The 24,253-nt window shown below is 40.7% G+C and overlaps 1 protein-coding gene across 2 annotated transcripts in view; it reads right to left on the reverse strand.

Annotated features, from left to right (window-relative positions):
- chsy1 (chondroitin sulfate synthase 1) overlaps nt 1-23,400 on the reverse strand; it is a 37,312-nt gene extending 13,912 nt beyond the window's left edge. The window contains exons 1-3 of one of the 2 annotated variants that reach the window (XM_031897498.1): nt 22,947-23,400; nt 22,493-22,902; nt 16,362-16,857 (exon numbers count right to left, since the gene is read on the reverse strand). In XM_031897498.1, the coding sequence (XP_031753358.1) occupies nt 16,362-16,857; nt 22,493-22,842 (846 nt within the window). In that variant the 5' untranslated portion in view covers nt 22,843-22,902; nt 22,947-23,400. 2 annotated transcript variants of the gene reach the window in all.
- Nucleotides 23,401-24,253: the final 853 nt, after the last annotated feature.

Below are 24,253 nucleotides of genomic sequence, written 5' to 3' on the forward strand. Positions count from 1 at the left end.
CCATGGGTAGCAGATCGCCTGGAGCTCAACTCGCATGAAATCTCTTCGTGGGTATTGTCGTGGCGACTTGTCGCCAAAGCGCCAGGGGGAAAAAACGCAGGCGACAAATCTCCTCGTGTGCCAGAGCCCTAAGGCTAATGCCGGACAGGGCTGATCCTCGGCCCCTACACTGGCATCAGCCTTTACCTGTGCATTGCTTTGAGCCCAAGAGCCCTGAGTTTCTTAAAAAGCCTCAAACTCTCTATAAGCACTAGTCTCTTTTAACCTCATTGGATGCCCACATCTCTTCAGATAAAAAGGTAGTAGAATCTGTATACTTTACACAGTGATCAATATAACCCCTCTAGCACTTCTTTAGCAGTACTCTGTGTGTGGCAGAAATCTATAAGAGCCACTACTTGTTATTTTGCTATGATTAAGGGAAATATTCTGCCTTTGATAAAATGGGTCTCTGGATTACTGGAAGAGATATGAGCGGAAAGAGTTGACACGTTTTGTCAAAACAATTACACAAGACGTGAAAGACACAAACAGGGATCACAAGACTTGCCCACGCATTTCACTACGCCTATTAGCAGGGCTACAGTTAGACTTGTCAGAGCTTGCCCCCAGGCTGTGCATTAAAGGGGATGTGAACCCAAAGTAACATTTTGCCTTTTAAAAGAAAAAATAGGTTATTCTAAGCAACTTTTAAATAGACATAAACAACAAACATTTTAAAGTTATTTAGATATATAACTGCAACTGAAAGTATCCATCTGTCCCCTTTCTATTCTCTGCCCTGCCAGCTCGGACTTTTTCATAACAATGAAGCAGGATTAACAGACCTGTTTAGAAGCGTTCAAGGCCAACTTATGCTACATTGTGCACTGCAGGTTCTGTCTCTTCAAGCAACGGGAGTAAAAAAAAAAAAAAAAAATGCAACTACATTTATATTTACAAATAACTTGAAGCACCCCCCCATGTATTTATTCTCTTTCTTTTCAGTTAAATCTGGAGCCTTTGCAACTGGTTAAATCTTTGCCAAATGCCAGGCTTGCAGAAAAATGTTGTGCACCGGATTCTGACACAATGCTATCAGTTACCTGCTACTAAAACTGCCAAAGATACGGAACATGAATTGGCTCTTTGTGAAAGAGATCACAGACAGTGCAACATTTGCACAGCTAAGAAGATTACACTGGGATCTCAGTTGGAGTGAATGTTTTATACCACAGTATATCACAGTTAGGGCCCCGGTACACTAGATTTGTTGCTAGCAGTACATCAGCACTACCGTGGGCGACAAATCTCCAAAAAACGCCTTCCCACTGCCTAATATTTGGATCAGCACCAAGTCAATCTGGCTTAATCACAGTGAAAATGTGAAACAAAGTAATTTCCTGCAATTAAGCTGGAAAGCAGAGTAGTATTTTTTTTTCAGACAAAACCAAACCCTAGTCAAAAAAAAAAAAAAAGTACAGTTATCAATACAAATTGAATCAACAGTGAACTAATGGAAACAGGTCTAACCCTATTATTTGGTACAATTACTTCAAACGAAGTCCCTGTTGGACAGATTGGGCCGGCACAGAGTTTGGCCTTCTAGGTCACTCAAGTTTAAAAAGAGTGCTCTAGTTTTTTTTGTCACAGGGGTTGCAGTTTGGTTGACATGGCTCATATCTGAATTGTACATAAGTTATGGATTTGGTGCAAAACAAATACACCTCTGCACTATTAGTGCTTTCTATAGAACTGTCAGCACCTTGGCATACAACCATACACAGAAACCATTTCAACATGAGACTTTGGCTTTCTGCACAGACATGAAAGGGGTTCAGATGTATTCTGAAAGCTTTACAAAACACACACACAGAGTGAAGCCACAATTGGAAAGAAACCGGAAATAGCTAATACTTTGCTTTGAGTCAACAGCTGTGAGGATTGTAGCACCTCTGTACAACTTCCTCTCCTTTGTACACAACTTTCAAGGGGGTGGAATACAATTAGCTGCAATCACCACTGAAAAAGACACTTTTCTAGTTGTCTCTGAAACACTTCATTCCTGAAACACAAAGAGCAATAACGCAAGAGTTCAAAGCTGAACTGTAACAAATATGTCCACGTAACAAAGCCTGAAGAACTTCTGTGCATAGTGTAGAATTGATATTGTTTATTGACTAAGTAAAGATTCCAAGCTTTCAAGAAAATAGTATTAAATCTCTTCTTCAGGCTTAAAGATGTACATACCTACACTGTGCACAGAATGTAACATCAGACAAAGGTGGATTAGATAGGGTAGGGTTTAACATTAACTTCTAGTATATTGTACAACGCAGTAATAATTGGTTTTTATTAGGTTTTTTTTTTTTATTTGGTTTATCTTTTTTTCCTTGCAGCTGTCAGGTCTAGAATTTAAACATATACGGTTGCTAGGGGTTAATTACCCTAGAAACCGGGAATTGGTTTGCAAATCAAACATTTACTTTGAATAAGCAATTAAAAAAAAAAAAATAGCAATAGCACAGCAGCCATAAAGCTGGAAAAGGTTACAAGACCATCTCTAAAGGGTTTAGACTCCACCAATCAACAGTGAGACAAACTGTGTACACATGGAGGAAACTAAAGACAATTATCCTACCCAGAAGCGGGCGACTATCAAAGACAGACATCTTGCAGTTGGAGTTAATAGTGCGAGTGGTTACAAAGGAACCCAGGGTAACTTCTAAGCAACTGAAGACCTGTCTCACATTGGTGAATGCTGATGTTCATGAGGTCACCATCGGGGGAACACTGAACAGCAATGGGTGTATGGCAGGGTAGCAAGGAGAAAGCCACTGCTCTTCCCCAAATACTTCCCCAATACTGCTGAGCGTCTACAGTTTGCCAACAATCATATGGACAGACCAGAAGCATACCGAAAGAATGTTTGTGGACAGATTAAGCCAAAATAGTACTGCCCTTAATTCAATAGGATGTTGGTGGGTTTCCACAACATTTCAAGAGCCTAAGCTGTTCAGGAAGAGGCTAAAATTCATCCGAGTCAATGTGCAGGACTGACCAACAGTTACTGCAAACATTTAGTTACTGTTATTGCTGCACAATGGGTCACACCAATACTGAGAGCACCATTTACTTACCTTTGCAGCCCCCCCTCCTGTTATGTTATCTGATCTTTTTCTTTCAATAAATACATGACAAAATATAATCATTTTTGTTATTTGTTTAACTAGGTTTTCAAGGGATTACAAAACTTTCAAGCAGCACTGTAAGTTACTATAATAGGAGTAAACAAAATAAAAAAAAAAAAGTTAATTTTGCTGCGTTATGTTGGTGACAGCGCGAACTTGCCTTTGATTTGCATGCAGCCAGTGATAGTAACGCACAAAGAGTTCCTATTACAGCATAACCTGAAGATACAGGAAATATCACACCACAGACTGTTTGCAGATTAATGAAAATGGGGAAATTGCCTCAGAATAAATGCAAAGTCCTATAAACAAGTCATATTGACTCAGATGTCACATTATATAAAGCGGGGTTGGTTTACAGCAGGGACATATCTGACAGAAAAGGGAGGAAAAAGTGATTGCGGCTTCAGTGCAGCCCCCCAAGGCATTTTACTAGGCCACAGAGGTCTATATACACACAGCAGTGCATGTATTTGCACAGAAGTGCAAAGGGTTCCTCTATCAATCTGTACAAGATGCCAGAGTATTCAGACCATTGGGTCTTTCTCTAGGACAGTGATCCCCAACCAGTGGCCCATGAGCAACATGTTGCTCCCCAACCCCTTGGATGTTGCTCCCAGTGGCCTCAAAGCAGGTGCTTATTTTTGAATTTCTGGCTTGGAGGCAAAGTATAATGCAAAGCAGAGCTTTCTGTAAGTCGCCAGTCCACATGGGGACTACCTAGTAGCCAATTATAGCTCTTATTTGCACCCCCAGGAACTTTTTTCATGCTTGTGTTGCTCCCCAACACTTTTTCCATGTATATGTGGCTCACAGATATAAAGAGTTGGGGATCCCTGCTCTCGGATATGGCTTTTATAAAGCACTTAAACCCTAGATCAATGTATTTAATGTGGCAAATTTAAAAGGGCTTAAAAATTGAAACAAGCTGTTTGCATTGGTATTCAAACCCCACCATTATCATGCAGCCCATTTGTATCACTGTATAACTTTGTTGCCTTGTACCCAGGCATTTGGTACTCCTGGTCTGTTATACATTTCATGGAATTAACAGATTTCTTCCCTTCCCTGTAGCTAGCAGCTCACTTTTCCATCCCTGATTATGTACTTAAGTATCCGCTATAAAACCTCATTCTTGGTTTGTGTTTGCTAGGAGGGAAAAGGGACTGTCCTTAAATAAACAGTGAGTGCTAACTAACTTCCTTTGATCAGTACACATGCCTTGAAGAGAAGCAGACACAGAGGAGGAAATGAGCGGATTAAAAAGGGGGGCCTATCTGCAAGTCGTTCTGCCAGTACGGGAAAAGTGGGAGGTGATTATCATTATTATTACCCTTTATTTATACAGCGCTGACAAATTCCACAGGGCTTTACAGAGATTATACACAATTCCCATCAGTCCCAGCCACAGTGAAGCTTACAAACTAAACGTCCTTATCATATTCACACATACAATGGTCAGTTTTATCAGGAGCCAAGGAACCTGCCTGTGTGTATCTGGCGTGTGGGAGGAAGCCTGTGGTACCCGGAGGAAATACATACTAGATAGAGAAAGCTGCCCACACAGCACCGACTGAGTACTTACCCTTCTGGCTGCTAAATCTGTGCATAGTGACTGGGTTCTACAGTCTAACATTTACCCTATTATATGCATCACTGTACACAGACTTAAGCACAACACATTCCTGTCCCATCAAAACACACAGAAGCGCAGGTGTCCACCAAAAACTGGACTGGTGAACGTTTCAGATAAAAAAGGGGCTTCAATTTCCATAGGGTACCCACAGGAGCAAATAGGAGCCACTGGAAGCTGCCATGGGTTTGTTTTTTTCCTTGCAAGAGGTAAATGCTGTAAGTGACATTCAGGTGGCCACATATCTATTTACATGTATATAAAATATTTTTTGTTTTGTGTTTTTATTGATGGGAAAAAAGTGGCTTTTAATTGCTAAAGGTTTTAGCCACTGATTTGGCTCCTTCAGTCGGAGTGGGCAGCTTATCTGCCTGTGTATGGGGCACTCTGACAAGCCTACACAACCAATATCAGCTAGAAAATATGATCTGATATTGCCCACTTCAAGATGGGCATATTGGGGGAAGATGTGCCGTTGCCGACCTAACCAAATAAGTGGCTATTTCAATCTTAAATCACATTATATGATAAAAGAAACAGTATAGCAGTTCCAACATCAATTTCAAATAAAAAAGGTAAAAAGAAAAAAATATTCAGACATTTTAGAGTTAAGGCCCATGTTCTTACTGTAGACCAGGACAAGAGGTAGACACAAGGGTTGAGACCACATTGGGGTCCTAGCAAATAAGTGGACCCCATGGGCACAATATAATTTAAGCATTTCCAACGGAGTGAAAGAAAAACAACTGGTCTGAAGGCCCCAGCATACACCAGCACATACAGGTTTATAAAGGTTGAGAGACAGACATTTCACACCAGGCCCTATAAGCCTCTAGCTCTGCCTCTATGCAGATTTGTGAGCTATAAACATCCTGCCAGAGCTATGTGTGGAACACTTAATAAAAATTCAGGAAACGTTCATATTTACTTAAAACGAACACTCAGCTGCAGAATAAACTGCCCAAAACAGAATTTCTCTTTTGCATTTTTCCCCCACAAAAGAACGTTGCGTAATGAATAAGGGTTAAAAAGAAGCGGAAGGTCTTCCTCAATTCTGACTGGACCATTGTGGAGGAAAATGCTTCTGTAACATATCACTTATCACAAGATAACTTGAATTCAATATGCACAGCTAGCAAGAACCCAGGAGCAAGATCTGGCCAAGGGGCTGCAATAGGGCTAAACAATAAGTTCTTTGTAAGCTCCTATGGATAAGGATTTTCCCCCCTTCTCTTAAACCATATCCTGACTGATATCCATTTACAGCTGAAGGAAACACCAGGGCCGTATGCATCATTAAATAAGATTGATTTAACTGCTTCAAACAAGAGCAATGGTAGACTTGTAGGGATGGTTACAATGAACCTTGGGAATGTGGAGCTCAAACCCTACACTGCTATCAGCCTGATAAGTTGGGCAGCAAAATATAAACTGTTTACTAGGCAGCTGCTCTGAGGCAGGTACAGAAGAACAGAAAGATTTCTACAAGAGACTGTAGGGACAGAGAAGAGCAGGATTGCATCAAGGCTCAGATCTACATGGCAGTGAAGCAGAGAGAATTAATTATGTTATTCATAGTCTACCTTGTTCAACACTTGTGTGCAAGACTTGAGTCAGCAAGAGGTAAATCAAACTGAGACATTCCAACACTATGGTCAGAGAGCCTCTTGCCCAGGCTGCTTTTTACTCTTTGCTTTCATGTATAAATGAGACTTGCACTGACACACAGACTGGACAGCATGCTCTACAAATGTATATGGCAATGATACAATTTATAAAGTACAAGGATAAATAAAACTCATAAGTGGCCCAGTGCCAATGTCCCATAGCATACTAAGCATTTACGCAACGCTTTTTGCCACAAAGTTGCAGGGATTTCACCCAGATGCTTCCTACTGGCCGGCATTTATCTTGGCTCTGCCTCCAACGCGGAGCAGGTAAATCTCTCCGTACCGAAGATTTGCAGATGTGCCCTACTTTGCAGTTGAGTTTTCCTTTTAACGATAATGGCCAGGTCATCGGGCTGACTTAGCTATTTTTGTTCTCTAATGCTAAGTTAACTAGGAAAAAACTCATAAAACACAACTAGTGACTGCATTATGGCCATTTTCTTGTCAAGTTTTCGGTTTCTGCCTACAAAATTACTTCAGCTCTTTACTTCACCTTTTAAATTATCCAACACAAAGGTAAAGACGTAGAGAGAAGTGTCTGGCCACTATTAACAGCACTGGAACACTGAACACCCTGTAGTTTCCCAGATTTGGTTTAAAGTGGCTTATTTTACCAAGCACTCCAGTAAATCTACAGCAACCAATTACTATTAAGCTTTTACTGGTTTCCTACAGTTAAGGTAATGAAAGCAAATATCTCACTAATGTTTACAGATACAGCAGAGAGAAATCTATAGAGTCCTTGCTGGCCAATTACTCAAACTTGAGAAAATTTTATGTGACCATACTTTGGTGGCATTAAGGCTACTGCCACACGGGGGAGATTCTCAGCCTGCAGATAAGAGAATTTTTTTTAAAAAAAATTATCAAACACTATGTCGGCACTGGCTTTAAATGTAGGGTCTGGGCCTTAACTGTTAGGCTGATCTTCCCCCAGAAGTTATCTATAAGAATGCTTAACCCAAGGGCAAACTCACAGGAGTTTATAAAACTAGCAGGGTCTGTTTACAAAGTCAAAGCCATTAAGTTTATTGGACTATGGGGTACACTAAAGTTATCCAGGGTTTGGCAGCACAAGAGTATTCATAGAATCATCAGGAACTGGGATCGGGCAAACACAACAACAGCACGCAAGCTGCCAGCCAATCTAAGCTTCATGCATCAGTATTTTGTAGATTAAGAGAATAGATTATACAACCACACGCAATTATATAAATTGCCTTTTATACAGTCTACTTCATAAACTGCAGTATCAGTACTATCAGTAGTTCTGTGTCTTGTCGCAAACACATCTAGGCTGAAAGTCCATTAGGAAAACCCAATGGTGGTCCAATATCTGAACATGACTCAGATAGCAGAGCACCATTATAAATGGCCATGTAATGGATGATCTCAACATATAGGAAGGCTAAAACACATTTGCATTGTGGGTGAGTTAGAGTGTGATATCAAATAAACTTAGCAGACTCTAGAGGCAAAATGTATCATGAAAAAGATTATGTTAAGACATGTCAGTTCCCAGAAAAATCTGTAAATCCAAATATTTACTGAAATGGAGAAGGGGGTCAAACAAAACTATGAGTTGCTTTTTCCCTCTGACATCTGCTATTGCAGAATATGGGGAGGGGGGGGGAACCCCTGTAAGACATGCCTTTGCACACAAACATATGGTGCCTCGTTGGCATAAACTCCTTTAGGCAAATCATGCTGGCATGAAACCTTTATATTAAGATCAATAAAATGTGGTTTCCAGCTGGCTGACAGCGCAGGAGTCATTGCAGTAAGGCTGCACTCTGTCCTTGTAATAGAGGTATGACCGATTATAATAATTACACCAATTACATACTATTTTATAAATCATTAGTGCACAAAGTGGGTGGTGACTGCCATGATCTCTGCAATGCCATAATATAATGCCAGCCAAAAAGGAAGCTGTAGCTCCTAGCCAAACTGGAATAGGTTACAGCTCCCCTAAAGGAAGACTGGGAGTAGTCACAGACATTTTGGGAGAGTAAAGCTGGCCATACATGTTAAGATCTTTCAATGACGTTTTCATTATCATAGGACCAAGCTTATCCTGAAAAGATAGTTTAAAAGTATGATTTGCCCATCAACAAAAATGACCATTTCAAGCCATATTGTCTAGTTAAAGTTAAGAAAACTACATGCTTGGTCCTGCAAACAATTGAACAATGGGCAAATTCTATAAATGACAAGTTTTTAATCCTGGCCAATCAATTTTCTGACCAATGAAAAATTGCTAGATGTCTAATCGTCTGGTGCCCACTAACCTTATTATAAATTTGACGGATTTGTCAGACTGCACTAAAATTGGTTGTTAGAGAGAGAATGGCAACCCTTAGGGCTTATTGAGAGGTTTTTTGTTTTTTTTTTTACAGCCCCCCTGCCTAGCAAAAGACTCCAAGAGTGCTGTAGTATGTATTTGATATAATCAGACTCAGAAATATGTAGTGTGTCAGCTAACTTGGCAACTGTTTGGGAAACATTACACAGCACTACCATACATTGATTATCCAGTACAGAACCAGGAAGCCTAAAGCTGCAGATACACATTCATATTTTAGTCTTCTTCTGTCGAACATTCGGATATTGGTCGTACATTTAAATGCAACGATCTAAAACTACCATTCAGACTGAAATTGTAGGATAAAGCCCTGAAAATACAAATCGGAGAATGTTCTGAAAATAAAATAGTTGGCAGGCACCACATCGTAGAAAGGTGACTTCCATTGCAGGTTCCACAAGGATATCACCAGATACACAATACATGCCCAGATTTTATTGTTATGTGGCTGAAATTTTCTAACCTGTAAAATCAACTAAAGGATTGATAACCATGGTGAGGCAACAATGGGGCAAAGAAAAGCACCAATTTACCAAGAACACATAGAAAAGTTTGCTTGGCTCTTCAATGCCATAAACTAAGCATATAACAAACATGCGAGTTCTTCTTACTCATCATGCACATATAGCTTTAGAAAATTCATGCTTTTTGTAGGTGGCCCATTTGGTCATTGCTTGGTACACTTTGTGGACAAAAAGGGACATATAAAAGAAACCACATCCATACAAATAAATAAATAAAGTAAAAATAGGCCCAGTATACATGTATAATAATGCAAGAGCTCTTAAAATGAACTTTTAACAGTCACACTCACATGATCTTGAAGGAAGTATTTGCAATAAAAAAAAAAAAAATTGGCTAATCTGATTTCTGTTAAAGGAACTCTAAAAGCTTTCTAAAAAGCTCTCTTCTGCTCTTTCAAAATAGAATCTTTAATGGCCACAAGCATTATTAAGTAATCTTGTATGTAGGAGTAACATTTTTGGCATTACTGGCCTTTTAAATAAGGTACAGCCAATACCAATTTTGGAAAAATTTTAAAAATAAGAAAAGCAACTGAGTCACTCTTTTGTGGAGAACCATTTTAAAATATTAGTTTTGTGAAGGTGTCCTGCTCCTTTAAGTGTGTAAATCACTGTATATGGTACAGGAAACATTACAGTTTCCGGTCAGTTGGGGGGTTTATGGACAATCATGTTTCATTCTAGAAATATTTAGCATGCCTATATAGATATGGAATTATACAGAATACTTGGGATCTGATGTTTTCTGGATAAGGCACATGGGGTCTATGATCCATTTTTCCCAGCCTGCGTTTTGGGCTAGAAAAGCGGATCCACTCCCATCCACAGCTCAGCAGCACTGATTTTTGGACCAAGAAATGCATTTCTGGGGGGCAGTTCCCTTAGTGTAGTTGTGCACAGGTTAACCCAGTGCCTGTCTGCAGCTACACAAACCTGTGCATAGGAGCAGGTAGGTTTCTCTCAGCCTGCATTTTGGGCGCAGGCCAACCTACCTGCTCCTATCCACAGCTCCAAAGCAAATCATACACCATGTGTACCCCTACCTTTAAAGGCTGAAAAAACACAGACAGCACTGAAATATTTAATGATCTGAAAGATAGTGTACAGGTATCAGACCCCTTATTAGGAAACCCATTATCCAGAAAGTTCTGAATTATGGAAAGGCCATCTCCCATAGACTCCATTTTAATCAAATAATTCACATTTTTAAAAATGTTCAAAATTTCCTTTTTCTCTGTAATAATAAAACAGTACCTAGTACTTGATCCCAACTAAGATATAATGAATCCTTATTGGTAGCAAATCAATCCTACTGGGTTTATTAATGTTTAAATGATTTTTTTTTTAGTAGACAGGCAGGAGATCCAAATTATGGAAAAATCCCTTATCCGGAAAACCCCAGGTCCCAAGCATTCTGGATAATGGGTCCCATGCATATACTTTTGAAAGGAGAAACCTTCTGTCCTATTCACTGCACTCATTGAAACAATGAAGCAAAGACTCCCAGATTCCCACAATTTCTCCTTTTTACAGGTTCTTAATCACAGAATATGCAAGACATTGTAGAAATTAGATTCTTGGCTGGATGGAAGCGGATTACTGAAAACCAAACAACATTGTTTCCGTTATATGAACAGCAAAAGACAGACAGATCCTGCTAACAGCAATTACACATTTAGAATTATTTTATGGTTAACTTTTAACATATAAAATTATATATATCTTGGGTTTTAAACCGCTTTAAAGCAGTAATTCACAAAGGATAGATGCCAAAGAGAAAATGGTTTTTCCCCTAGTGGTACAATAACATCTGGCAGAGAAAGTGTTAATAAAGCATGTGCCTAAAACTTCTCAGGAGGTTAAGGATGTATGTCTTCAACAGTTTTTTTTATTACCAACCAACAGCTTTAACATGACCCCGTCGCTGAAGCAAAACATCTGTGCATTGGTAACTGCAGAGTAGTGATCCAGGGAATTAACACAGATTAGTTCTATAATTCATGGCAGTTTAATTAACTGTGGATTAAACCCAGAGTCAAGTTTTGAGAAGTCCTGGGCCAGAAGGACAAATGCTGGAATCTTGCTGCAAACACATTCTATATGTTGCAGAGGGCTTTCTAACTTTTAAACCAATTACTGGAATGATTTAAATAAAAACATACTACGGTGTCTTCAGTGACAAGTTGGTATAACAAACCGCAACTGTGTTAAGCTTGCCATACATTTAATAGTTTTTCTCTCCTTAATGACCAATTTCAGCGAAATCTGACAAATCCATCAAATTATCATAACGTTACTGGGCACCAAACAATCGTCAGAAAAGCGATCAGGCAGGTTTGAAATATTTGTTTGCAGAACCAATCAGGCAGTTACCCACAGTTTTCCCAGCTTTAACTAGACAATATCACTTGAAATGGTCAGTGTCATTGATGGACAAATCATACTTGTAAACAATCGTTTCACGGTAAGCTTGTTGTACAATAACAAATAAAATCTCCCCACACTTCATTAACAGTCAAAACTATCTTCAGTCTCACGGTTATTAAAGGAATACAAGAAAACAGGTTTTTTTTTTCAAAACACATCAGTTAATAGAGCTTTTCCTGCAGAATCCTGCATTGAAATCTGTTTTTAAAATAAAAAAATAATGATTTTTTTTTTACATTTAGTTTTGAAATTTTATATGGGGCTAGCCATATTCTTCATTTCCCAGGGCGCCATGTGACCTGTGCTCTGATAAACTTCAGTCACACTTTACTGCTGAGCTGCAAGATGGAGTGATATCATATCACCCCCCTCCCAGCAGCCAATCAGCAGAACAATGGGAAGGGAGCAAGATAGCAGCTCCCAGTAGGTACCAGAATAGCACTCAATAGTAAGAAAACAAAGTCTGGCTTGGGACTCCTCCGTTACATAGGAGTGGGAGAAACAATAGGTTACCTAAAAGCAGTTCTAATGTGTAGCGCTGGCTCCTTCTGAAAGCTCAGACTCAGGCACAATGCACTGAGATGGCGCCTACACAACAATATTACACGTAATACATTTGTTGGTTCAAGAATAACATTTTAAATAGTAGAGTGAATTATTTGCTATGTAAACAGTGTCATTTAGAAATAAAAAATACCCCATAAAAATCATGACAGTATCCCTTTAAAGAAATCTGTGTTTAACAACGTAACGCATACAAATAACCAATGCATTCAGTTTAATGCTGCAATGGCCACACAGAGACTGCCTTTAATGGCATAGCAAGGATTAAATGTATAAAGGAAACTTGCTTTTAATTATATTTTAAAAACTGTGTTTTTGGGTTTACAACCCAATATATATATATATTACATATATATTATATATATATGCAGCAGGTCGACAGCGGTCAACTAAAAAAAAAAATCAGCTTCAGCATATAGGAAATTTCTAAAATGCTAAAACACACAAAAAAAAAGTGGCTTGATGTATCGGATGTTTAAGGCTACACTACTAAAGTGACATGGTTGTGATAATGTGATAAAATGAAAAAAGAAAAAAAAATGGGGGGGGTTAGATGGTATGACAATAATACACTAGGAGCAAATGTTCTGAAATTGCACAAAAACCAGTTTGTGTATGCATGGGGAGGGTGGAGATTGGTTAAGTGGCCTTATCGGAGGCTGCATGCCAGCTTAATGCCTCAGTGTGGAGTGCTGTTCACTATCTGATCTTTCCCACTGCTCCCTGCCATAACTGCTCCACTAGTTTAGGGTGAGCATGCAGAGAAAAAGCCCCCAATGCTAATTATAGCGCAGCATGCTGGAGCCTAGGTGCAGAGTTGTTACAAACAGCCCTTGTGCCCAGGCAAAGACCTAACAAGGCTTGGTCTGTAAGAGATATGCCCTCTCTAGTCCAGCAAAGCAAACAGGCTTCTTTCTTGGTTGGGTTGGAATTCGCCTTTTGCTTTTCCTACCTATTCAAAGCGCTAGACTGAAGCGCATGAAACCCTGGCCTTGGTTACGTTCCTAGTATTACGCCTTCACTGGAGTAAATTAAATGTTTTCTAAATCGCATGAATAGCACAAATCAAGTGAAATGGGTCATAACATGCCCACCCCAGAGAGAACCTTGAAAGAAATCAGATTGCAAAAATCTCACCTTAATAAAGTTAGAGTATTTGAATATCCATTGCTTAAAATTTAAAAACCATAGACTATGCCTCCACTGTAATCTCCCTTTTCCTGTCAAATAGATTTTTTTTCTAAAGATCCTTCTCAGGTTGTGAGATGGGTGAGTGTGGACAGGTCCCTATGCGACGGAGTGATTCAGATAAGCCTCAGGAAGTAAGTACATACAAGCAGCTTCCCAGAATAATGTGCCAGGCTAGAATAGTCAGCCCTGCTTTGCTTTGTAAACTTGTGACCTTCAAGGTGACACTAACCTAAAAGCAAGCAGGAAAAGAGTCCCTAATATAACGGGCGGGACATGACATCCATGTAAACATATGGAGGGGGGGGGGGGGGTGGAATGTAAGTTTAATCTCCATTTAAGCTCTCCACTATTATAATCTTTGAGGCTCATTAACCAAAACAACTAATTAACGGCATTGGTGAAGACCCTATCAATATCCCATTACTGTTAAGCTACTAGGGACTAACATATTGTGCCACCAGAAACAACAGCATAGCCCTCTCTATGGCATTTTCTATTCAATAAAGGTTAAAAAGTGGCCAGTGAATGATGTATAACCTCCCAGAACAGCAGCTCTATAACAAAAGTTAGGCCCTTTCATACCACTCCTGTGTCCTGTCACTGATGTGCCACTACAGGGGGCCGAGACCAGTAGAAGCAGTTATGTGTGGGACAGGTGCCAAGACCCATTCAAAGCAATGGGCAGTGAAATATAATTATTTTATTACACTGCTGGCTTTTTGACTGCGGGTTCCTGCACTCAGGAATACTGAAAGAAGAAATAATAAAATGTGAAAAATTAATGACCTACTGAAATAAAAGGGAAGGACTCTAGCCTAATCTACTGAGTTCAGGGAAAACATGGAAAATGTTTTACACTTTTATTACTCTGTCCCTTTGTTACCATTACTTCTGGCACTAGCTCTGTTAATATTTGAAGTAACGCTGGTTAGTTGCAGGCTGAAGTAACCCTATACAAAATGCTCTCTCAGGCTACCAGATAGCCCTAGCCATCATCAATCACTGCTTCAGGTACTCTTATTCCTGTAAAAGAGCATCAGTAAAGATGAAACAGAAAAGTTTACATGATCAAATAGCTCATGCAAACATGGAAGTGTGTGTACAGCATATTTATTATTGTTCATTTTTTTATGCATCGATCAATCTGAGATCTCAGACATTCCAAGTTTTAGCGGTGTTGCTGACTTGATTATGTTACTGAACACCTTATTATAAAATATCTGCACACCTGGAACAACGCTCTGCATTCCAAACCCTAGAAGGGGCCTTCATTAATAATAAATGTAAGGGCATCTCTTTAAACGAAGTAGGGAAAGATTAGCCTTTGCTGACCCAAACCAAAAATGACGTTTAATCCGGTTTGCTTCTTATCCCTTGGATGAACATGCAGCAAGTTGAAAGACAGACAGGAGGTTTACTGAGCACTTCAGCATAAGGAAAGTTACCAACTGGGAACAGCATTAGACAGAGAAGAACTGATGACTAAGCATCATACTTTAGACTTAAAAACACAAAATGAAGTTAACGTGCATTCCATGATAGTAAGGAGAGGGGCCCCTGATCTGTATGGATGTAGCCGGTAGAGTGCAGGGAATTTCAAAGCCTTTACAATTTGAACTATCCATTCTCTATGCTTACACCCATTTATCTGTAGCCTAGCACAGAAGAAAAAACAGTCTTTGTACCAAATCAAGCAGAAGGAATACTGGGAACGAAACCCGGTCTTACTTTTACAACTTCCATTGCCCAAGTTAAAGAATCCAATTTGGGAAACAGACCTTAACCATCAGTTTCAAAATACTGACTTCCAATTTCCTAACTGTTGACCCTTTGGCCACAACCATAAATCTAATTAACTGCACTTTTTTCCCCCCTGCATGGAGGCCAGAAACATTTTTGAATAGGGTATTTAACACAGGTCATTCTATTAAGGATCTTTAAGCTGCTAACTAATGGGACTGAACATCTTAACAGATCAACGACAATGGGAAAAAAAGCTTTCAACGCAGATGACTACATTTGCTTGCAGATAAATGAATAGGCCACCCTGAGGGCAACTGGCATCTACACAGCTTGATATGGGCTTTTCAGTAGTTAATACGCAAGTGCTGAAAGCAATTTAAGTGATGGAATTATAATCAAAATGTATTTTTCTTAAAAATAAGAGCACAGCATTCTAATTAGGGAATATAGCAGCTAGTCTCTTTATCCTTATGAGAGGATTTGTAAATCCTAAGTGGAAAGGATGATCCATCTTCATATCTTATTCATTTGTTCCTGCCAGGACTGGAATATACTGTCACAAGATATCAGTGTTTATGGGCAGATTGATTAACCTGAAAAAGAACTGAAGGCAGACAACCCCACTTCTTGATACTGTTTTGCGTTTGTCCCAAAGTACAGAAAGATAGCAAAATCCTTCAGGGCACTAGCAGGCACAAAGAAAGGCGATTAGATTGAATCTCTCAATAAAACATGGGTGTAGGTAAGCTCGTTACCCTGTTACCTAACTTTACAGGTTATAGTAATCTGGCAGGAGTTTTCAGGCAGGCCATTTTCCTATTCTGTTTATTTTTGTTGTATTTTTTTTTACCTAAGCTTTGCAGTCAGAAAAATGTCAGGAGCACATACGCATTTGCCAAATAACACTAATTTCTCACAGAGCACTCAACCGCTGACCTGTAAAAAAAATATTACTATGGCATGTGTGTAGGGATCATGCTTCTAGGCCAGAAAGTATATTCAAATGCTAGATGCACAATTTCTTTAAGAAGCCAGGCTTTTCAATCAAAGTTTGACAAGCTAAACAGAATTTACCTCATAGGACCAGACACACTGCACTCCGGCAAATCTTCTGACACATCTGCCAATCTCCACATCCTCATGGGTGGTAAACATCTGCCTTAGACACTCGCCAATGTGGGGCACCACCCTACGAAGGACTTCTCTGCTCATGATCACACCAGGGCCACCCATACAGAAATTCTCTCCGGGCTCCAGTGCCAATTTGCCCATTTCCTCTGTGGTGCCAAGGCCAGTCTGGCCAAGGAACAGTGGTTCGCTGCTGTTGAGGCTCCTCAAAAAGTTCTCCAAGCGATCCCCTTTGATGTAAACATCATCATCTGCTCGCATAAACCACTCATATTGATCCAAGTAGTGATCATGCATGTACTTGAGCATCATGAAGGACTTCTTCTGTGGTGGATAGGAGTCATCCACACCTTGCAGTGGCACAATTGGAATCGGTATAGATGTATCTGAGCCTTCACTGGAGAAAAATTCAACTTTACCAGGAATGGAGTTTGCCCAAGTCCTAGATAAAAATAAGTAAAATCACTATTAGACTCAGTGACAAACTTGTATTATAATAGTGGCCTTTATGACTAAGGCAACAGATCAGCACGGAAATATTACAATAATTTAAAGATATCATCTATAGCCTAACCTTGGTTTTAAACTAACTCAATCCTACACATTTTTGTAACCTTAGGGTCCAGAGGCAGCAAACAGAAGCTCCAAATATGTCCTCAAGAAATGTAGATGGGACCAGAGCTTCTGGCTACCCTTGCACTAATATAGTCACATACATTGCTGGGAATGGTTCATTTATCCCCAACAACTGCCAGGAAGCCCGAGTCAACATCTGGAGCAGTCAAATTACACAAGACCTTGCTATTTTCCTAGTGCATTAGTCACTTATCACACATGTAAAGATTCTTTACAGTTTAGAAAATTCCAGTTAGTCACTGTCTGTTAAAGTAAATACAAAGGCAGACCTTTGCCATTTTAGAATAGGTTACAGGTTACTAATTCAAAATTATTTTTTCTTCTTGTGCACATTTTATAGGTTTTCTATCTACACTGACAACCTGAAGCTGGCCATACACATTAAAGGGATACGGCATGATTTTTATGGTATATTTTTTTTATTTCTAAATTACACTGTATACATAGCAAATAATTCACTCTATTATTTACAGTTTTATCCTTAAACCAACAAATCTGTTTTTTTTTAATTTAAAACGTATCAGTTATTAGAGCTTCTCCAGGTACCTAGAGGTCCGTTGGGGGTGCCCATACACAGACAGACAAGCTGCCGAATGGTCTGAAGGACCCGATACAGCAGCTGAAATCTGCCCATGTATGGCTACCTTCAGTCTGAAGGGGATGAATCAGAAAATCAAATCTGCCTTTGAATGGTCACCTTTACTTCTCAGATCCGATTTATAAAGGCAGTAAAAAAATATCCTACTGTTCAACCTCTGGTCGATTGGTCTGATAACAGTAAGGTCAGGTCAGCCATTGTTTGGCAACCTTTATTTCTGGCTTGTAACAAACCGTATTTGTAAAACCACAAATCCGTACCCATGATTTGTCTATGAGCCAGATTTTTAATAATTTAAGTTGGCTATATATGCAATGATATAATTGTACAAAACGTGGGTTGGAAAATTAAGGATAACAATAATATATCGGTGCATGTATTGCGATATCCTTGAGTGATCTACAATGTATTGCTGGGGTGTCAGAATTGTGGTCTGCCAATTATTTTATGTTCAGAACATTCTCAGTTTTTTTTTGTTTTTTTTTAGAATTTATCCTACAATTTCAATCTGAATGTTAGTTTTAGATCATTGCATTAAAACATACGATCAATACCAGAGCCTTCAGCTGAACAAGACTATCTGTGTATGGCCAATTTTAATGATGGCAATATCATTAACCAGCAAGCACCCCATGTGCTGGTCTATAGAAATCTGTCACACTTGTCCTACTCATATTTAAGCTGTGTTATAGTTTAATTACATCTTCTGAACACCATTTGCAAGAATCAATTGTAACTCAAACATTACTTAACCATACATTTAAAAACAAATTGTACAAGAATTAATAGAGTCGAAGTAAACTTTTAACCGGTTCCCTTTTTTCAGCATGGGTTTTATTTCACTTCATTAGGGTATTGGGGATTTTTTAAAGGAGGAGAACTAAAGCTTCACTAAAGACATAGGGCAGAAATATTGTACAGCCCAAGGCAACTCTAGCAGGGAAGATCTGTGCCCCAAAATATACCCCCCATCTTCTTTTCTGATGATTCCCTGCACACGCTCTATGCTGTTGTCTATATATACTGTATATATAGAACATAAATGTCACAATATAAGCAGTGCCGGATTTCAACTTTGAGGGGGCCAGAGACACCCACCCCCCCCCCCGCGCGCGCGCGCGTGTGTGAGCAAACAAACTTTCAAACTCCCTTACGGAGCTGCGGGGACAGAATTTAATAATCAGCCCTGTAGCATCAGCTTGTTTGACAGGCCAAGCGCATTTTCTTCTTGATAATTTGCAAGGACCTCTCAGCTTCGCAATAGCTGCGAAGAGTGCACTGAGCATGTGGGGGGGGGAGGGTTACTGACAAGATGTTGAAAAAATCATTGATACTATAGAAATGCTAAACTTTTAGGTTTAGTATAGAAGACATGGCATTTTAGCCATATTCATTTTTAGGGTTTAGTTTTACTTTCAGTTTTTCAGCTGCACACTTTAGGATTAAGATTTATTTATATTTGCACGTACAAGGTTTGGCACGTAGAAAATACTGAGCGATAAATTAGAATTTTAAATGGGTTTACCTGAAAATCCAAGCACCAGCCAGTAATCTGTGTACTACTGCTCTCTAACAAAAATGCTCAGATCTCAATGTGACTTTTTTCAAAAGTCACAGCTGAAGTTGAGCAAGGATTCTACTTTTTTTTTTTTTTATTAATAACGGTATTAAAAGCAACCAGTATAAATGTTCCCACACATATTACACATAACTATGGCCATACAAGTACAGAATTTTCTCATGCATCTTAAACTTGGAAAGAAAAATGTCCAAGTCTGAAACGGCTGGATAAGGCCAAAGGGATAAGGCAAGTACTGATAACTTACTCAAGAAGTATGGGATAATTAGTGCCTTCCTTGGCCTGTATTGTGGCCAGCTTAAAGCTATGCAGAATATCCTGTATATAAAGCAAACTCACGGTTGCACAAGGCTGAACAGAGACTTCAGAATTACATATGGAGAACAACCAACACAGTGACTTAGTGCAATCAGAATTGTAAAAGGTAGGTGAAAGAAGCTACGGCAAATACAATTAGTGAAAAGAAGAGTCTAAATTACTCCAAGGATACCAAGTCTTGTGAAACTGATATGGTTCCCCTGGCCTTTGTGGTTAGTTTTATCAAGGGAATAGCTTTGTTGACCAACTGAAGCAAAGAATGCTCTCACCACTCTGCCTATATTCTTGACTTTTAATTTATAAAATTCCCACAAATTGTGATCAAATAGGTAATCACTGCACCCTTGCAGTTTTAGGGTTGAGTGAGAACCATGTACTAAGTGTATGATCACAAAATATATGCACGTTTCCTCCAAACGCTCAAGTTTCCAACCACATGCCAAGACACTGTAGTATAAGGCCGCTTTCACATAACAGCCGTAATAATTAATGGTAATGTAACACTTAAAATTAGAAACTGGGCAGGGAAGTCCAGCACAATTGGTCAAGAAGCTCAATTAGATGGCTTTAATGGTGGCCCTGGATACTCTTGGACCTATAGCAGAGGGAATTATGCAACCATGAGTTTTAAAGGTGAAGACACACAGAGATACTGTAGCCGTGACATATAGCTGCTACTAGTAGCTCCGTTTGTCTTCACGCCAAGAGGGACTAATCAAATCCATAATAGCAGCAGAGCCATAAATTTTAGTATCTCTTGACATGAACACAGGTGCTGTACAGGATCAGATAAGCCATAACACACCACACACTATGAGAAAATACCATTTCCCAACATATACAGTGACCATACACAGCCAGGTTTGGCATTTATCCAGGAAGGCAAACAAGTGTATCTGTGGACTATTTGGATACCCATTGGGAGCAAATCAGATTGCTCAAAAAGTTCAGTCACTGAGCAGATCAATAGGCAGAGGGGTCAGCTATGGGCCAACAGTACAGTGTGGTCTCCAGCCATTAGGCATTTCCACAAAACTTGAATAATAACTAAAGAAGCACCTATCACTATCAGTTTGGATTTGAAAAGGAGATGCTTTTGGTGTCAGACAATTGTAGCCAACATTTGCCTGAATTTTCTAACAGAATTAACTCTTACAAGCCACATGGAAAGTGCTTCCCATTCATGTCAGTGGGATTCCATATATGGGGAGCCACAACTGTATTGGACTGCCAACTAAAGCAATCCCTGGGCCACATGTAGCTCCATCAACGCTAACCTGGGGAAGCTGGATTAGACTTCCCACTAAGCAATCATCCGACTGCAATTAGATATTAACATGCATAAGTAGCACTTTAGAGAAAAAAAAAAAAAAGATATACATACATACGGCCTAAGGCTGCAAGTGATATGGTTAATAAGATGTAATAACATGGACTGCATTGTCATTTACAATCAAGGTAATACAAAATATAATATTTGCCAGACTGTGCTGTGGCCAGGGCAGAGAATAAATACAAAACTTGTAAAAAGTGTAGATTAATGTAGGCACCTTTCATGAACGTATTTCTATGTGTGAATGTAACATAAAAAGAAATGTGACCGCAGAGACAATTTTGCACTGTTTTCTATGCCAGTGAAGTATGAGGGCATAGCACACACACACGCACGCTATGCATTCTTAAGGCACAAATGTCAAAAGGACAGCCCCAGAGATTCCTAGAAAGGACCAGGCATACTACATGGCAGCTCCCACACATGACTTAATGAAGTCAGATATATTTCAGAGAAATATTTAGTGCATAGAGTAAGCTATGAAGCAATGCATTATTTAAGCAAAAGGAAATGGATGAATATCAACCCTACTTACAACTATGGCTATGAGATCATACTACCCAAAGCTATGCCAGCCCCCGTGATGCCTAGCTATATAAAGTAAATTTAAGAAATACCGTACAAGACACTGTATGTAATCCAGACATCTCTGACCTTCAGGGAACCAATGGTTGACTTACAACGCTGTGTACATAAGTAGCACTTTATAAATAAAGATATACATACAAATATCACCATAAAGACAGGGTAGTAAGTAAAATTGCATTCTATTGTTAAAGTTCTATGCCTTGTCATTCATGTTTTGCCTTTATAATGAGTGACAGCATCTTCATCTTGTCAGTAACTTAACCCCAGAAAAAGATTTCACTGCAAGATTTTGTACAGAAGGAACTTCTCAGCATGACACCAACTATGCCAACAGCAAATACTTCATTATTCTACTCCACTGGAACAGTTTTATTTCCTACTGGGCATAAGGATATTTTTGTTCTGGAAAATAGCAATCTGATAAACTAATTAAAACAGCTAAATAATTCATGTATTATAGTGAGTTAAGGATTTTAAGAACAGTGATATAAATGTCAGCCATATAAAACCTGTAGTTCAACACTCTCCCCTACAGAAATATCATAAAGTTCTTTTTGCAATGTATTACACAAAAAAAGCAGTGCCCATTGCAGCCCAATGCCCAAGTAGTAACGGATAGGTGTCCCACTGGTTGCCATAGAAATGGAGTTTAATAGTTCTGTACTGCTAAGGAAGATAAATGAAACAGAAACAAAGACATGTGCAGCATGCAATGCAGTTAGCAGACATACACTACCAATACCCATTTAGTTACAGTAAGAAGCACACACTACTGAGAAGGAACTGCAGCATCCCACAAACTCCAGCCATTCATAGTCTCACTGATAAAGTGCCAGTAGCTACAGATGATGGGAGCTGCAGCGCAACAATGGCTGGAGGGCACAGCATGGCAGTTAGGAACCTGGCTGCCAAATGAGCAGTTTCCCTCAGTCACTCTCTAATGTTCTGTTGCTGAACTACATCCCCCAGCAGCCCCTGAGACTAGAGCTGGTGGGAGTGGGGAATGAGCAGGGAGCTGCACTCACCCATAAGCGGCCACTGCTCTGGTTTCCAGGTACTTCTGAGCTGTCATGACCCCAACAAAAAGGAAGTTCTTGTCCGTGGGGATGTCTTCCTCGCTGGCCGGGCTCAGAGCCCCGGTGTCCGTGTGTAGCCGCTGTTGCCAGCCCAGCACCCCGCTGTAATCGTTCCTTAAGGCAGATTGTCGGCCACAGCTCCCAGCCTGCCCCCCTGATACCCCCCCACCGCCCGCTCTCCTACGGCTGGCTCTCTGCAGCTCGGCCGCTCTGGGCAAGATAAACCTGGAGGCGAGGAGGAAGCCCAGGACCAGCCCCAGCAGGACACTGAGCAACGAGTGGCGACTTCTGGCAGCCATCCCTCGGGGTGCGATCTCCTGCTGCGACTGTGTCAGGCTGAAATCAGCATCCAAAGCAGCCTCCGAGCCCTCTCAGCATCTACCGGGGCCCGCTACCCTGCAGCCTCCGAGCCCTCTCAGCATCTACCGGGGCCCGCTACCCTGCAGCCTCCGAGCCCTCTCAGCATCTACCGGGGCCCGCTACCCTGCAGCCTCCGAGCCCTCTCAGCATCTACCGGGGCCCGCTACCCTGCAGCCTCCGAGCCCTCTCAGCATCTACCGGGGCCCGCTACCCTGCAGCCTCCCCCCCGCACAATAGCAGCACCGTGCGAGCCCTAGCAGCACATGAGAGGCCGCCGCTGTGTCCGGGTGTCAGTCTCTCTCAGCCCATAGAGTCAGTGCCCATGGAAGTCCCTACACGAGTAGCGGCATTGTGTGCTCCCTGCCGGCTGTATCAGCTGCCCCGGCACATAGTCCGCACTCAGGCTCTGCCGCCGGCCCCCCTCACAGCGTGCAGCCCCCACATAACTCCAGCCCGGCAGCCCAACTCGCTTCTCCCCGCTCTCAGCCCCTCACTCCTGCAAATCTGGCCTTACACCCCCTCCTCTCACCCCAACCCCCTTTCCCATCTGAGCTTGGGCCTGGTGAGGGGTCTCCGTGTCACGGCTCGGCCCCCGGCACTTCCCCGTCCCTCCAGCGTTTCCTTTTCTTTCTCCCAATGAGTTGCGGCTCCAAGCCCCACGGCTGCCGCCCGGCCCGGTCTCTCTCCGGCAAACACACCAGCACCTTCTCACGTCACTCTAGCGGCGGCTCTTTAAGAGCCAACAAACCCCAGGAACAGGAGATTGAACCCGCCCGGCTCCCGTCCCCAGCCTGCCATTGGCTGCAGAGTCAGTGAGGGTCCGTGTAACGTGGCTACGAAATGGAGGGGGCGGGGAGAAAACAAACTTTCCTTCTGCACAGGAGATGCGGCTAAAGTCTCATTGCACACGAGGGACTAGACTTGTCCTGCCGTGGAAATGCCTTGTAACGCCCTCCTCAGCCACCGTATTCGGTTATCCATATAGGACGCAGCCTCCCATATAGCATTGGTCATTTATTTGGCATTGTTAACTACACCATTGCTTGCCCAATAAAGCATTTCCTTCTGTGGAAAAAAATACAGCCCCCCCCCCCCCAGTTAATAACATTAGTACAAAGCATCATTTTTACAAGGCTGGGAAAGTGCCAACCCTATCCCCTTTACTATTATATATTATATTTGTAAAATACATGTATATATAAAACGCAAACATATTCCACAGCGTTGTTCAATTAATGGATGTGTGCGCACAACAATAGGTACAAAAGAGCTTACATATTCACACATTACACTCTGGTGTCAACTCCATCATTAACCAGAGAGCCCACCTGTATGATTTTGGGGTTTTCT

Source organism: Xenopus tropicalis, chromosome 3 (genome assembly GCF_000004195.4).
Source record: "Xenopus tropicalis strain Nigerian chromosome 3, UCB_Xtro_10.0, whole genome shotgun sequence".
Classification (NCBI taxonomy): domain Eukaryota; kingdom Metazoa; phylum Chordata; class Amphibia; order Anura; family Pipidae; genus Xenopus; species Xenopus tropicalis.